The following is a 16,468-nucleotide window of genomic DNA, read 5'->3' as shown; positions in this document are numbered from 1 at the left end:
TGTGAAGTAGGCCATATGACTGAAATGAAAATCAGAAAAGACCTGAGTTTGAATTCTGTCTCTGAAACTTACCGGCCCTTAGACCATGAGTGAGTCACTACCTCTGGGAATCTTGATTTCTTTCTCCTAACATAGGGATAATAATACCCTGTACCTCCTTCAGAGGAGTATGAAGATGATATGAGATAATAATGTACGTACGTCACTTTATAAACCTAAAGACTCTCTCTAAAACACCACTCATTATCATTTGATCAGTATAATTTCGTGAGGAAGTATCCGAACTGGAACCTCTTGAACCCAGGTCTTTTAAGTATAGTGATTTTCCCAAAATGTCTATTCCCTTCTCTCCACCACTAATGGGAAAAAAAAGAAAAAGAAAACCAGCTCTGAGTGTCTTTTTCCTTTAATTTTTGCTTATATGGAACAAATGTCTTGAAAATATAGAACATACTGCTCTGTTTTTCACCAAAACACAGAGAACATAATTTTATATGAAGCTACACAAGCTTAATTGTGATGCATTAAGTATTATGTTCATTGTTTCTGAAACTGGGTAGAAATGAATAATTTATTTCAGACAAAGGAAACTCTTGAATATGAAATGCCTCATCTTTTAAAATTACAATTTGGAAGACAAGAATAAAAAATAACTGTAGTTAGTGAACCTTCCACTGCTAATAGAAAACAATGCTTCAACTGTTTCTACTTTGTTTGCAAACATACCATTTAGAAAAACATTCTTCTAGTGCAACAAGAAAAAGTCTAGGGTAGTGTGATTTTTTTCCCCATACTTCCATATGCAGAGACACGCATAAATGCTTTCACATGCATAAATGTATGCCTGCATTATAAATGTGTGTGGGAGGGGGAAGACACACACACACACATTGCCACTCCTCTCTTTAGAAACCACTGGGCTGAACAACAAATGGATCACCAGCCAAATCATGCCATAGTAAGGAATTGGGGAAAGGATGGTGAATTCACACAACACAACTTGTTAGGAGAGAGTGTCCTACTTCCTACCTAAAATATAGATGCACTATTAACTACCCCTGACAATGGAAGATGAGAAGATGCTCCATGAGGGCTTGTACACTTTCCTTGGGACAGAACTTACATTTCTGGCAATCTGGTAAAGCTTGTGGACACTTTTTTGTCAGAACAATGTTTTCAAATGAATAAAATAATCATAAGATTACAAGGAAATAGATTATATTGAACTGCCATTATCAATTTTTAAAATTATGGATCCTGGTTAACAATGTCTCCTCTAAATGGATTTTTTTGTTTTTTTGTTTTTGTTTTTGTTTTTTTAGTGAAGCAATTGGGGTTAAGTGACTTGCCCAGGGTCACACAGCTAGTAAGTGTTAAGTGTCTGAGGCCGGATTTGAACTCAGGTACTCCTGACTCCAGGGCCGGTGCTCTATTCACTGTGCCACCTCGCTGCCCCCTCTAAATAGATTATTAAGAGGAAGACTAGGCAAGTGGGAGAGGGGAATAAGCAATAACAAAACGACATCTAATCATTAAATCTGTAGCATATATACTCTCCATAAAACTGAAAAAAATATTTTAAAAGTCTAATTTCTTACTAACTAGCTATGTGAAATGTAATAATTACTTTCTCAGCTATCAGCAGTTAGTTCCTTCACTTTCTATTTTCATGTTGTATTATCCTCAGGTTATTGGGCATCTCTGCCATTCCAAGTTTATTTTTTTCCCCAAAATTCAGCAACTTTCCATTTTTTATGAAGATTTAAAAAAACAAAGATTATAATTTTACGGAATTTAAGAATCTCCTGGTTAACAGAGACCTCAGGCAGTCTAATCCAGGCCGTACCTGAACAAAAGCCATTCCTATACCACAGCTAACAAATGGTCAACCAGGTTTTCTTTTCTTGAAGACCTCCAGTGATGGGGAACTTACTACCTCCCAAGGCAGCCAGCTCTATTGTGGGGATGGCTGGCTCACTCTCAGCATTCTCTTCCTCCCCTCAAGCCCCACCTCTTTGCCACTCTACCCCACAGCCCCTAGTTTTGTTCTCTGGTGCCAAGTAGAGCAAATCTATTCCATCTTCATTTTCAGTCCACCAAATGCCTGAAGACAGCTATCATGCCCCACCTCACCCCTTCTCTTCTCCTGGGCCAAATATCTCCAGTTCTTTATAAAAGTTCCCCCACCCCCCAGGGCATGAGTTCAAGACCGCCTCACCAAACTGGTTGTGCTGGTCTGGATACTCTCCGGCCTGATTTACCATGGACAACAGCCAAGTGACACAGAATACAAGACATCCATAAAACTGGATAGAAAAATAAATGAGAAACAAACAATCCAATACATTGATTACCCAAACAGCATCTAACTGTACGGAAATTCCATTCCTCCCAGTCAGAAGAGCAACCCTGGCTCCAGGAGCTGCCCAGGCATCTGAAGAGAAAGAAACCACTTGAGCCCACTGCAGGGGATCAAAGTGATGAAGGAAAGAGAAACAAGGCATCCTTCCACTCAATGCATGACAGACTCATCTTCATCAAAGACTATTTTCCTCATGGTCCATTGCCCCCCTTCTTGGAAGGTGTCAGATTTCCTATTACATTAAGACCCTTCTTCATGACAGCACTCTACCAATATAAACAGACTTTCAGTTGCATCCTAATGAGCTCCTCCCTCAGCTGAGATTGATCTCACTGTCTGCCCTGTCTATAATCCTATCCAAGTTTCGCATGCTTTCCAAGTCTGGTGATACCTCCGATCACCAGAAAACACCCCATTCTTCCTTTGCCCCCACCTCAAGAACCTTCCCCTATCCAAATTATTGCCATCCCTCAAAGTCTAACTCAAATCCCAGGAAGCCTCCTCTGGCTCCTCCAGCCTCAGTTTTCTCTTGGGTCTTGAAATGATAGCATTTAGCATATTTATCATGGTGTAGTTTCTATGTATGAAGCTTCTAGAAGAGGAACCATTGTAACTGGCACATCACCAAGATGAAGGATCTGGGTTTTGTTAAAGCTAAAATTCTAGCTAAACTGTCTCAAATATCTAATGAGTGGTCGCCAATAAATTATAAGCTTTAGCAAGAGTTAGACTTTTAAGCATTTATTAAGGAGAATAAGAATTTGGTAAAGAGAGAGAAAGGCCTACATTCATCTATCTATTAAAGGGAGAGCACATTTCTAGCTTCCCTCTCCGCCAGAGTACCCAGGAAAAAAGCCTGAGTCAGAGCGCCAGGCTCCCCCTTTCTTCCTCCCACAAGCAAACATCACTTCCTGATGCCAAAGAAAAGACGCATGGTCTTGCCCTCAGAGACGTTCACCTCATTTCTACAGGAAGTCTCCAGCAGGTGGCGTCATTCCAATCGTTACAGTTTCTAACAGTGAAAGAACATTATCTAGTATCCCCTGGTTATATTTTCATTGCTATAGAGATCCAATTAATAGTCACACAAATGCACCCTTCATTTGGAAGAAAAGTATGTTCTATGAAAACTGAAGAATACTGATAGAAAATACAAAAAAAAAAATTACTTCTTCCTAAAACATTTGGCCACCACCATAGAATCCATTAATATCCTGATTAGTCAGTACCCACTGACTAATATAGAAGGAAATATATGTATTTATTTTTATATATTATATATAAATTTTTAATAATAATAAAATAATTATCATATATTATATATAAGGAAATGTTTACATTTTGAACAGGGAAAACCTCAAAACTTATTTTACCACTATGTATACTATTATTACCCCATTTTGATTTATTATCATGTTCATTATTACAGAGGAAAAATAATCAATTCTCCCTTCAAGTATAGTTCTATTTATAATACATTTATTCCCTACCTTATTCAGTTTGCCATTCCTACACCTACAAGATTATGCTTCCATTAAAAACCCTAATAATTTTCATCTGTCTTAGAGTCTTATTACTAAGGCTTTATTTGGAAAGCTACAGTCTACTAAGAGGGATCAATGCCGCATTTTGTATCCATGTACCTTCTAGAAACCCACTGTACCATTCCTACTAGAAACAAGGTCAATACTCATTTCCATAATTACCAAGTGTCTTAGGGAGGCAGCAGTTCAGTGTTTCGAAAGCAGACCTCAGAGTAAAGAAGACCTGGATTCAAGTCTTAACCTCGGATATATACTGTACACAGGCAGTGCCAAGTCCCTTAATCTCTCAGTACTGCAGGCAAGTTTCTAGGACTAACTGCACAGAAGATCTGCATTGGTCCAAGGATTTGGTGCCATACCTTAACTGTTCACAAGAGGATCATATACTAAGGATATCAGAATTAAACCTAGGCAAATAATTAGCCTTCAGAAAAAAAAGTACCACAAACTTTTAAAAAGTGTAAATTCCACGTACTTATAGACAAATAAGTAACATTAGGTCACCTTATAAAAAAAAAGAAAAGTAGAACTAAGAATTCCTCTCCTTACCACTGTGTAATGCTATTTATACTGCAACATTAGAAAAAATGGCCCAAGGCATTTTGTTCTACTTTAGAAGCTCTCCTCACACTGAAATGAGAAAGAGAGCATCCAGAAATTAATTCTTTGGTTAATATTTTTACAGCTACGCAGGAGTGGTTTTAATAGCGTGTGTGTCCTGTATTTCAGGAGTCAATTAAAAACTCCATCAAAATTCAGTGCTAAATACTAAAATGATAGGTGTTAGTGAATATATCAACTCAGAGGGAATTGTGTCAAATGCTGTTTTGTTTTGTTTTCAAGGGGGAGAAGCAAAAGGAAGAGTTGGGAAGAAAGATCAGCAGGGGATAGGGCTCTCTTCTGGCCCCAAAACAGAATCATGAGCTCATTTGCACAATGCTGAGATGATCTCCCAAATTTTAAATAAGGCCTGTGAGAACCTAACAGCGGGGTCCACCAACAAATAACGTGCCAAGATAAAAAATGGTGCAGGATTGAAGATTCTCCCATTCCCAGAGCTCTGTGATGGGCACCATCCCAAAGGAAATGATGGTTTGGCCCAAAATAGGAGAATTTGGCCATATGATCGAAAGTTCGTCATATGCTAATACTTCGTCAGGGCAGTACTTTGGCCAATTTAGTGGGAGTAAATTGCAATTGATTTTTGAAGAAATTGCTTGTTCTCTTGGCATTCTCAGCTGTGTAACTCTCACACAGCTGGCTTTACCACAGCCGGAACCAATTGAAACAAATTTCTGGACAGCTTTTTAAGGAGTTGGGTTGTTTTTTTGTTTTTTTGGTTGTGGTTGTTTTTCTTACTAGAGTGCTTATGTTTAGAAATAATTAAGCCACTGCTATCTTCCCTCTATATATAGTTTACAAATCCCTCTAGAACTGGAGAAGCTACCCTGAATCATCTTCATTTTTACAATATCAAAGAAGGAAAGATCCCAAATCTAACACAGGACACCCAGTATATTCTCCCAGCTTTGGATAACTCTCTGGCCATGGACCAGGAATGGTTACAATATCAAGGAAGATGAAAAAAATGAAGGTTAACAATGCCTGCTTTCACCCCTAATTTCTGACACCATGCTAGACCCTCTCTGAGCATTAATTAGAATGGAAGGCAAGATGAAAGAAATGCCCAGGGGACATAATAAATTAGCCCTTTATGCAAATTACCTATTCGTTTTCATCAGTGACCCAGCTAGTTGAGTCTCTAAATTACTGAAAGTGGTAAGCTTTTCAAATGAAAATTCCAGATAAAAGATTAATTTTGAAAAACCTAAGTACTAAAACATGTAAAGCATCAAATAATTTCTTATTTTCCTTTTCTGATTACTCAGAAAAGGACCCAAAGTACCCAGGCACTATTCAAATACGTCTATCTAAATTTTAATTAATGAACCTATATTACCAAAGCTAACTTTAAATAATGGCTAAATATCTCCTTAACTAAATAAATAAAAAAAAAAAACCAAGAACTTCAACCCAAATGACTAGAAAAGAGACTATGGCACCTTGAAGGTTTTCTGCATTAACTGAAAAAAAAAAATTAAGTCATTTTAAAATGACAAAGACAACTATAATCATAAGGAACAACTATTCATGCCTCTTTAAAAACAAAACAATCAAAAAAATCTTTATTTCAAGTAATTTAGTGTATTAAAATATTTCTCACAGAAATACAAAAATATTTTTAAGAAAATATAGCAATGGAAAAACACAAATCCTTTATTCTCACCACTAGCAACATACAGTAGTAATCTTGGAGAAGAAAGCAGCCTTAGAAATTACATAGTCCAACCTCTCATTTTTCAGATAAAGAAACTAAGCCCCCAAAAGATTTGCTTCAGCCCAGCTCACATAGCAAATTAGGAGAAACCAAAACCTTAATTCCCAGTGCAATAGTCTTCCCACTACAAGAAGGTTTATTCAATCCCTTTCCCTGTGGAATTGTTCCAAAATGACAGATGAGATAGGAAAAAAAAATTCCTTGGGCAGGTTTCTGATTTTGCAAAGGGCAAGTGTGGACAGTACAAAGGCTAGGAGTTGGAAGCTCAGGGGCCACATTCTAGTGGAAGCCAAATTTTCTGATCCCCCAGTTATTATTAGTATGCTTCTCAAATTATCCTTCCACAACAGGAAGAACACCAGTGCATTGGTTGCTTCCACCTGGAAAAGTACAAGCTCTTTGAAGGCAGGGGTGATTTCATTTTTGTCTCTGTGTTCCTACCACCTCACATAATGCCTTGCATGTGTGCATACACACATAATTTTGTGTGTGCATATAGACATATATGTAACACACGTAACTATGTAAAGTGAATATATTACATATATTATATTATTTATGTATGTATAATATAAATAGAGCAGGCCCTTAATAAAATGTTCGCAGTTTGCATATAGAAAAAGAATGGACCCTTTTATCTTGAAAAATGGGGAGGCTGAGTTAGATCTAAGATTTCTTGGTGTGAAGAATTCTCTCCTCCTAAAGCAGATCTACACCAGAAAGTTGCCTGAGGCAGAGTGATTTGCCCAATCAGATTCAGAGGTAGGCCTTGGAAGGTCTTCCTGGCTTGCCCTCTCTCTAAGCAACAACAGAACCAATCAGTAATAAATCGTTTTTCATCTTTAATAACCTTTCTAAGACAGGGATCTGGTAAAAATCTATGGACCCCATTTCAGAAGAACGTTTTTAATTGCATTAAATAAAATACAAAGAATTTACAAAGCAATCCAGTCATACTCAACAATCATAATCAACATTTTTTTTAAGAAACAAGTTCATGGACCCCAGGTTAATATCACTGGGCACCCCAAAGCTGAAAATTGCAGAATGCTTGCTGAGCTACACTAGTAGGGGGATTTTACTCATTAGAAATTTCTCTACACCAATTAAATTGCAGGTCTGGATTGGGGAGGGGGGCGAAGAGGGGAAAGCAAACTTTTAGTTCATGCCTGTATTTTGTTGACTAGCTGCTCATATCCTTTTACTGGATTACAAAATTAACAGTAACAACTCGCATTTAGCAATCAATTCATGGTTTCCAAATGACTTTCCTTACCACTGTCCTCTGAGGTAGGTAGTGCAAGTATTACTATTTCCATTTTCCAGATAAGAAAACCAAGGCTCAAAAGGTTAAGTGGTTTGCCCTCTAGTCATACAGCCAGAGGGTATCAAGAGTCAAGACTCAAAGTGGTCTCCTGGCTCACTTGGTTAGATGCTCTCCTCTCCCAATGTACCCTCCTGACTCCATACTTCCCTTAACACATTCACATCCTAAACACTCTTAAAGCCTTACCACAAATGCAGAAGTTTCATAAACACAGCTAAAATCCAAGAAATTCACAAGGTCAATGTGTTGTGTCTCAAGCAGTCCACGAGATTTTCTCCTCTGTGGCCCAAGGGAAAAAAAATAGACATTTCCAATCTGAAGTGGGAGAACAGTTTCCCTCTGGCTTCTTCTTGGCTAGACCTTAAGCCCTGATGACAGAGACCATCTCTGATTTATCCCAGTAATCCTTAGGGTACTTAACACATTAGTTAGGTGCTCAAGAAATTTTTGATGAATGAATGAATGAATGTCATTTGAAGTTCCTTGTTATAGAGCACTAAGCAAGGGCCAAGGGTCTCCAATCTTTCTATGCCACTTAACCTATGAATAAGAAGAATAATGAGGAAAATATTTATATTCTCAATTTCCAAGAAAATCCATGGATGAGAGAAAATGTCTTCCCTGCCCTGTCCTTCCCTAACGAGATTGGACCTAATGTACAAAGGTCTCTGTACAGGACTAAGGGTGCTTTTCAGTATAAAAAGGTTTACCTAACATACCCCTGGTTTTGCAAGACCCTTTTACTGAACAAAGAAAAGACAAAACAGTCTCACTGTGATGTGATACAGCAGCAGCAGTAAAATGGAATTACTTTGCCTTTAATAGTTTTACAAGGGGAAAAAAAATAAAAACCTTAATGGGGGTAGGAATATAATAAACATGTTATTACATTAAAGCAGAAACAAAGTCATGTTCTACTGTACTGACAGCGTAACAGGTAACTTGACTTGGGAAATATTTAAAAGGAAATTCAGGGGAGGTTCTGGACTACCCAGGAATACAGATCTATGTCCATGTCCGGACTTGCTAAAGTAAAAGCACAGGACACAGGTTGAGGGCTGGAATTCCTTCAAATCAATTCATTATTTTCCGATCTGAGCTTCCCTTTCTCTTAACCATTTTTTCCCTTTATCTGCTTGGTCACTATTTCCCAAACAAGCAACTTTGTGTATAAGAATTTAAAACTGGCATCTTCCAATCTCTGTATCAATAGTCTGGAATCTGGAATCCTTCTTTCCTCTTCTATAAAATAAAAATATTTATATTCTCCTCCTTTCTGATCAGCCTTCGGTAGGCAACCCTATGTTTTTAAAATTTCCCATCGTTTTCCTTTGCCCCCTCCAGGGTTTCCAAAATTCTGCCAACCACCCAAGCTTATTTTCCTTCCAAGTCACTGATCACTTCTCTCTTCAAACTTTTACCAGAGGAAGAAAGGGGAAGTCAGCAGAGGTTAAAGGAGCAGAGAGCTGTAATCCAAAGGGATATGGATGTTAAACACTAATGTAATTTTTCTCCTCTGAAGCTCCTCCACTCCCATATGTATGTGTGTGTATATGTGTGTGTGTGTATGTATATATCCTCTTCATCCACTCCCCCATCCCACTCTTCAGTTTCCTCTGCTCCAATATCCCTTTTGCAAATAGCCCACACTACTCCCTCTGTGTACTCCCACATAGCACCCCTTCTCAATCTCAGGACCCCTAAAATATTATCAGTGTCAACCTGCAGAAAGCTCCCATTTCTCTAATTCCCTATTAATCTAATTTTTTTTTTAGCTAAAAAGTTGCCAGTATCACATTACTGTAACCATTCTTTTCTGCTTGTACCGTCTGATTTCTGGTGCACTATATATCCTTCAGGGCAGAGATTTCACATTTTCTGAAATCAGTTTAATCTTCAGTTTTCCCTCTGTGTCACTGACATGGTATTTTATTAACAATGCTGACAACTGGTGGTAAGTGGCCTATGATCTTAGCCAATTAATAAATGACTGCAAAAGTCAGCTGTGAACTTGAGGGGTTGGGTCCAAACAAAGAGAGTGGGAGACACAAAAGACACTCAGCTAGATTGTGTTTTAGTAGGGAGAGCCAGCACATGGCTACGTGCATACATACAAGGTTACAGAGATAAACATTTTAGCCACATTTGGCAGGACTTCAACTCTGATTGCCTCCACATCTGCAAAAGCAGAAAGCTGCTGCCCAGACCCCAGGCAGAGGGATTTGAAGACGAATGATTTCTTCTAAAAGCCAGAATTTAGGCTTAAAAAGAAAAGCAACATTTGTCAACCCTTCTACTGCCTTTATACATCCTGTAAATACCAAGCTCAACTCCCATACATTATTCAAGGAAACAAAATCAAACACAGTACCTTTTGATTTTCTTTTTCACGAAAGCAACACTGTCATCAAAATGAGAGCACCTATTTCACAAAGTTCTTATGAGGATCAGATAGATAACATATGTAAGGTGCCTAACAAATGTGAGGCTGCATAAACATCAGCTAATTCAACAAAAATTTCAAGCTCGTTAAATAGTAGGCCTATTGTCTCATTTCCTCTTAAAAATGCATTGTGGGGGCAACTAAGTGGCACAGTGGATAGAGCACCGGCCCTTGAGTCAGGAGTACCTGAGTTCAAATCCGGCCTCGGACACTTAACACTTACTAGCTGTGTGACCCTGGGCAAGTCACTTAACCCCAATTGCCTCACTAAAAAAAAAAAAAAAAGTGCATTGTGGAGCCTCAAGGGACATTAGTGTACATCTAGTCTGTCCCCCACCTCATTTTGAAGATGAAGAAACTGACTCCCAGGGAAGTTAACCAATTTGCCCAAAGTCATACAGATTTGAATTGCCTGAGACAAGATACAAACCCCGGTGCTCTGCATCCAAATACAATCAATGTTCTTCCTACCACAATATACAGTTATACTGCCTCCTAGCAGAATGGGCCAGTCATTTATGACTGCTGCCTTTCAGAAGCACATTTTTCACAAACCCAAGCATCAGTTTTTATTATTAAATCATTCTTGATTAGGGGCAAGTAGGTGGCAAAGTAGGTAAAGTGCCAGGTCAGGAATCAGGAAGTTATCTTCCTGAGTTCAAATCTAGCTTCAGATACTTACTAGCCTAGTAACTATGGGCAAGTCACTTAATACTGTTTACCTCAGTTCCTCTTCTGAACAAAGGGTAGCTAGGTGGCCAAGTGGATAGAGCACTGGCCCTGGAGTCAAGAGGATCTGAATTCAAATCTTACTCCAAGCACTTACTAGCCCCGTGACCCTGGGCAAGTCGCTTAACCCCAATTGCCTTCAACATCCAGGGCCCTCCCTAGTTTGTCCTGATGTATATCTAGCCACTGGACTCAGATGGCTCTGGAGGAGAGAGTGAAGCTGGTGACCCTGCCCTCAAATATAATTCAGTGTCAGACACTGAAAATGACTAAATAATAACAACAATAACCACCTTGATTAAATGATGCACTTGCAAAGAAAAGAGAAAAGTTAAAAATTAGCAGGTGAAAGGGCATTTCTTGTCAATAAGAGGCTTGCTGTCTCCAAGGCCAATCATGACCACTTTGTTTAAATGAACAAATGAATACAAGGTATCACATAATTGCCGGAGGCAATGGACCTCAGGATCATGAAAACTTGAGTTGAAATCCTGCCTCTCAGTGCCCCAGTTGTCTCTCTAAAATTATAAATTAACTAACTGGTGAGATCTGCATTGATAGACTGAGTTTCTCACTAGAATCTCCTTACACTGATGAAATCACAGGTCCAGGGGAAAAAAAGTGCAAGAAAACAAGTGAGATAAATCATGGAAGCATAAGAAAAGTACTTCTGGTCTCTAACAGATCTCGAATCACAGGAACATTGCATGACAGAACTAGGGTTCTTAGAGATCACGTAGTCCAGATTTCTCTCCTTTTAAAGATGTGAAAACCAAGGCCTGGAAACAATTCTCTCAAGGTCATGGAGTTAGTGGCAGAAATGGAATGAAATCCTAGCCTTCCTGATGCTGAATCTTTCTCTTTCTTCTTTAATCCTCTCCTTGCTGTCCATAGCATGTCATGGGGAGGACTGACCCTACAGAATTTTACAATCAGCCCAAATATCAACAAGGTATAGTGAGAAAAAGCCCTTCCTCTGGACAATCAAAAGACTGGTATTCATAATGCTGGTTCCACCAATTCCTTATGGTCGTGACCAAAGCATGTTCATCCACTCAGACCTCAGTTCCTCAAAATGAGGGACTCAAAGGAGATGATCTAATATACCTTTTCCACTCTAACCGCAATGAACTTAAGCTCCCATCAAGAAAATTCTTGACTGTCCTCAAGTGAATCCAGAGAATCACAATAGAAATTATTTCTCTTTCTCTCAATAATATGTCAATACCCCAGACACTAGATTGCTCCCTGTCCTCCTAGCTAAGTAAGCTTCCTTTCTGCCCTGTTATTGCTATGGCTCTCTGAACTCCCCTCTGCATGTAATACGATTAGGCACTTATAGTATATAGCATCCATGCCAGCAACAAGTAATATTATGATATGGTATTAATTTTTTTTAAATCGCTATGTTTTGCCACTTAAAAAAAACATATCATTTTCGATGGCTAGATTTCCTTGTGGGGAATATTAACGATGAATAAGTAAATGCAACATCTGTCTGAAACATGCCTATCATTACGAGAACTCCTTCATTATGCTTAGGAAAATCTTAAATATCACTTTCATTCAAATCAAAACACTGAAGGCCCAAATACACAATGTGAAGCAATACTTTTAAAGAGATGGCACCCGAGTATGTTCTCCAAAACAGTACAAACTTGCTTTTTTAAAAAAATCTGAAGGAATTTTTTTTTTTAAAATACGTGTTCTGATTTTATCCTTTAAGTTAAAAGGCAAGGAAAACAACACTGAATTCACCCAAACTTCCCCCCAACAAAGATTATCTTCAGATCTTCTGTAATGTAAGTAACAAATCATGTGAGTTTAGGCAGTTACAACTGTTATGATAAAAAAGGGAATTGGATTGCCCCCTACAGGTAGAAGTGGCATTTCTTTCCCAAGAGTTGACCAATTGAATTTTTAAACTCACTCCACTCAACTAAAGAACAGCCACTTACTTTCCCCAAATAAATAATTTCATTTTAGGTTTTAAAAAAACATAAAATCCTGCTAGAAAGATTTACACTTTGTCCAGCTTATCTATAATTTCCCAGATACACAGAAATCATCCTACTCTTGTTACCTATACTAATGCAGAGTTAAACAGAATTCAAAGCATTTCATTTAATACAGGCAGCTGGCATTTTGAATGAAGAGCTATAAATCTGCTTACCTGGCATATGTGGGACTAGTCGTAATATATCTGATAATCTGCTGTTAACTGGTTCATATGGGGAATCTTCAAGCAAGTCATTTCCTAAAAGCAAAAGAAAAAATGGACTATTTTAAAAGCAGATTATCTGAGGCTATCTGGGGCTCTCAGTATTAAGTTCTTGAACTAAATTCTACTTATTCTGTTTAAAAAAATAACTGCATACACATTATTTTCACTTGCTATTCTATTATCTATAGCACAAGAAAAAAAATGATGCTGAGACTTCCAAAGATTTAAAATTCATCTTTGTGGGTTGTTTATTTCTTTTAATTCTTTCCTCTTTTGTTGTTCTTTTCTCTCCCCAGAGTGCCATGAAAACATTGGAGAGCAATCCAGTATGTCTTGCCAGAAACTCCCCCACTCTACAGAATGGAATGAAATGACAGAGGAACAAGCTAGTGACATCACAAGTCCTGCCTGCCTCCTGGAGCCAATGGAAATAAGGTTGAAAAGACACAAACCATCTCTACTAGTAAAAAATCTACATTGGTAACCAGAAAACAGGTATTATAGCTAAAAATGGAACAATTTACAATGGACGGTTTTAATCATAGATGTGAAGAAATCAAAACTGTAGATTCCAAGAAAGTTCCAAAGTTTTAATGGAAGTGGTGGCAAACCAAGGTCAAATTCATACACTGTCAGGTGTTCAGTGACAGTTTCAGTGGGTGATTGAATGAACAGGATGTCTGTAATAGATCAACAAAAGCGAAGGGCCTCTAGGGCTGGAAAACAGAAAAATTCCCCTTGGAATAGGTACTGGTGACAAGTGGATTTCTTCTCCAATGAGCTATTTCTGTTATCCAAAGTTTAACCACACCAGCTGGTTCAAGACACCCTTCTTATGCTCCTCTAAAATGACAAATGGCCGTTCACAATCTGCCTTTGATCAGGTTTGTTTGTTTTTTGGGGGAGGGGGAGCAGTACAGGAAAAAAACAACAAACTCTAGCCTTTTCAGAGTTAACACTTGCAAATTTTGTCATAATGGATAACCACCGATTCTATGAGAGATGGGAGGAAAAAAAAAAGTAATGTACTCAGGGCACATTCTCTTAAGAAAGTCTCCAATGATCTTTATGGAAACCAACTCTCCAGAAGGAGAATTCTCAATTGGTGGGATGGCCCTCTACATCTGTTCCTACCCTAATCTCTTTAGAAAGGTCGCCTGGGTACCCTTGGAGGACGCCCCTTAACCTCATAATCCCTATGTGGATTGTCCAAGAACAAGAGAGCCACGACTGATTCAGCAGCAGGAAACACCAGCTGCTGATGTTGCCTGGGTCTGATGAAAGGTTCTCATTCTCAAACTGAACAGCAACCAAGTAGAGGATGAGGTCAGCTCCCTCTGACTGGGCTTGCTGGATGCAGTGTAGCCAGCCTGCCCGTGACTAAGGGGGGAAGTGGTGCGCTGGGGTGGGGGAACTTGGAGAGAAAGCGGGGAGGGAAATGGGTAAGTGAGGCTCGGGGCGGGGCGGGGCGGAGCGGGGGGGGGGGGTTAATTGAATAAGTCCGGGTGGGGGTTAGGTCCCTACCCTGCAAGCTTTGGTACATGCTCCAGTAAATACGCAGGCAGTTCTTCTCCTTCTTCATGCCCCTCTTACACCGGCAATTGTAAAGTGCCTTTTGCTTCAGAGCCTCCATAGCGTTCCTACACTCATCCTTCGCCTCCAGCCCGGATGCTAGGCTGAAGTTGGTCTCTTTGCCCGCCACGCACTGCCTTAGGGTTCTGTACTTGGTACTACAGCTCTGCTCCTTGAGACACTGGTCGCTGGCTTTCACACAGTCCAAATGGTCTCCACCACTGACTTCGGCTGTCAAAAGAATATCTAGGAAGGGGGAAGAAAGGGAAGGAAGGGTGAGAACTACACGTTGTTCCCTTTAGGTTCGGGGTTCAGCCTCTGGGAGATAGCACGGATTCTGCTCCCCACCTTCCCCAAATATTTTGCTCTTATAAAAGGGAACCTAATTGTAGGCATATTAAAAGCCTTTCACTCACTTTCTTGCTTGCATTATTCCACTCTGGGGAGGGAGTTACTTTTAAATGTACATACAGAAAATGTGTGTGTGGGTGGTGGTGGTGGGGGGGGATGTTCTACTTGCTGGCCCTTTGGAGACTCACTCCTCTCCTAGCCCTAAATCAATGCCCTCACTCCACCACTGGGCTGGCTTGGTTGAAGAGTCAGGTTGCCATGTGCAGGGGTTCGGGGTTTGCTCCCCAGAAAAGAAGCGGCAGCCAGAGAAGGTAAGACAGCAATCAGCCCAGCCTACCCCACTTCAACTTGTGGGAGCGCTGGGCTTTTGACCCCAAAACGGAGAATTCCACCCTTGAATCTGCTTTCCGAGGTTAAGGCAAGGCTGGGTTACTAACCTGCCTTTAGGCTCGAGGCCTTTTGGGCTAGGCACAAAAGTGAAAAATTTCCCCAACCCTCCCACCCACTACTCAAGGCTTCCAGTGAAAAAACACCCACTGCCCACGCCAAGGCGCTGGAACGCTGGGGTTGAGGCAGGCGTGGTGAGAGGATTTGGATTTATAAAGCAGATGGAAAGTAAGTGAGAGGAGGGGGACAGTGCGGGGTGGGTCTATGGAGATGAGATTGGGTAAACTGAGGCACGCAAGCAACCAGTTATTCCAACAACAAACGTTGTGCGGGTAAACGAATTCGGAAAAGTTTTCCCCTTGTAAGTTCGTTGTTGCAACACATCTTTCGCCCTCTCTCTAACCTGAATCTAATAGCTTCCATAATAACCCTGGGGTGCTCCGGGGTTAAAAAAAAAAAAACAGTGATGCCACCTACTGGGTGCAAACTGCGGGGGGAGTCGACGGAAGGTCATAGAGTGCAAAAGCAATCAATGCAAAATCACGAACGGGGATTGGGGTTTGGGAGGGGGAACTGTCCCTTTCCTAAACCTGTGGAGTTTCTATAAAAGGATTCATAATGTAATCCAGGTTCCCCCAAACAACTTCAACCCCCACCCCCACTTTCCCTCGATTCCACCCTGTGCTGGGGGCAGGGGGACAGTGGGATCTGTCACAATCGCAAAGGGACAACTTACCCACAAGCGGCAGCACGAAGTACAAGGTGGCAAGAAACATCGTGCCGAGCGCCCAGCTACACTGGTCACCCCGCACAAAAATAATAATAATAATTAGCAGCCGTCCCTTGCCGGAGATCAGCACGTAGCGATCCCCCAACAGCCGCACTGATGATTCTGCGGCCCAAAGTTCAGATCCATCGAGTTCAAGAGCAAACTCCGTCCGCGGGCACAGCCGCCTCTGCTGGTTCTTGGGATCCGAAGGCAGTGAAGGGGCCGAAGGATTTCTGCTCTTTTAGGGTTTCAGGTCCGACCCAACCTGGAAGGGAGAGCTAGCTTTGAAATGAGAGGCGAGAGAGCCTGGAGCCTCCCACCTCCTCCTCCTCCTTCTGTCTGTCTGTCTCTTTCCCCACCTCCCCCCCCCCCCGCTCCCCCGCCTCAGTAAGCTTTCCTTGGCTGGGGTTCTCTGCCCACCC

The 16,468-nt window shown here is 40.4% G+C and overlaps 1 protein-coding gene across 5 annotated transcripts in view; it reads right to left on the bottom strand.

Moving 5' to 3' along the window:
• The window catches only part of GFRA1 (GDNF family receptor alpha 1), a 331,948-nt gene that overhangs the window by 314,316 nt on the left and 1,164 nt on the right, over positions 1–16,468 (bottom strand). For 4 of the 5 annotated variants that reach the window (XM_043985946.1, XM_043985948.1, XM_043985945.1 and 1 more), the window contains 3 exons: positions 16,014–16,311; positions 14,492–14,785; positions 12,917–13,000 (listed from right to left, as the gene is read on the bottom strand). In XM_043985946.1, coding sequence (XP_043841881.1) covers positions 12,917–13,000; positions 14,492–14,785; positions 16,014–16,053 — 418 coding nt within the window. In that variant the 5' untranslated portion in view covers positions 16,054–16,311. Of the gene's footprint in view, positions 1–12,916; positions 13,001–14,491; positions 14,786–16,013; positions 16,383–16,468 lie in introns of those variants that run through there. The other variant, XM_043985947.1, reaches the window with a different exon arrangement.

The sequence above is a fragment of the Dromiciops gliroides genome, chromosome 2, assembly GCF_019393635.1.
Source record: "Dromiciops gliroides isolate mDroGli1 chromosome 2, mDroGli1.pri, whole genome shotgun sequence".
In the NCBI taxonomy this organism is placed as follows: domain Eukaryota; kingdom Metazoa; phylum Chordata; class Mammalia; order Microbiotheria; family Microbiotheriidae; genus Dromiciops; species Dromiciops gliroides.
This window is presented reverse-complemented; position numbering and strand designations above follow the sequence as displayed.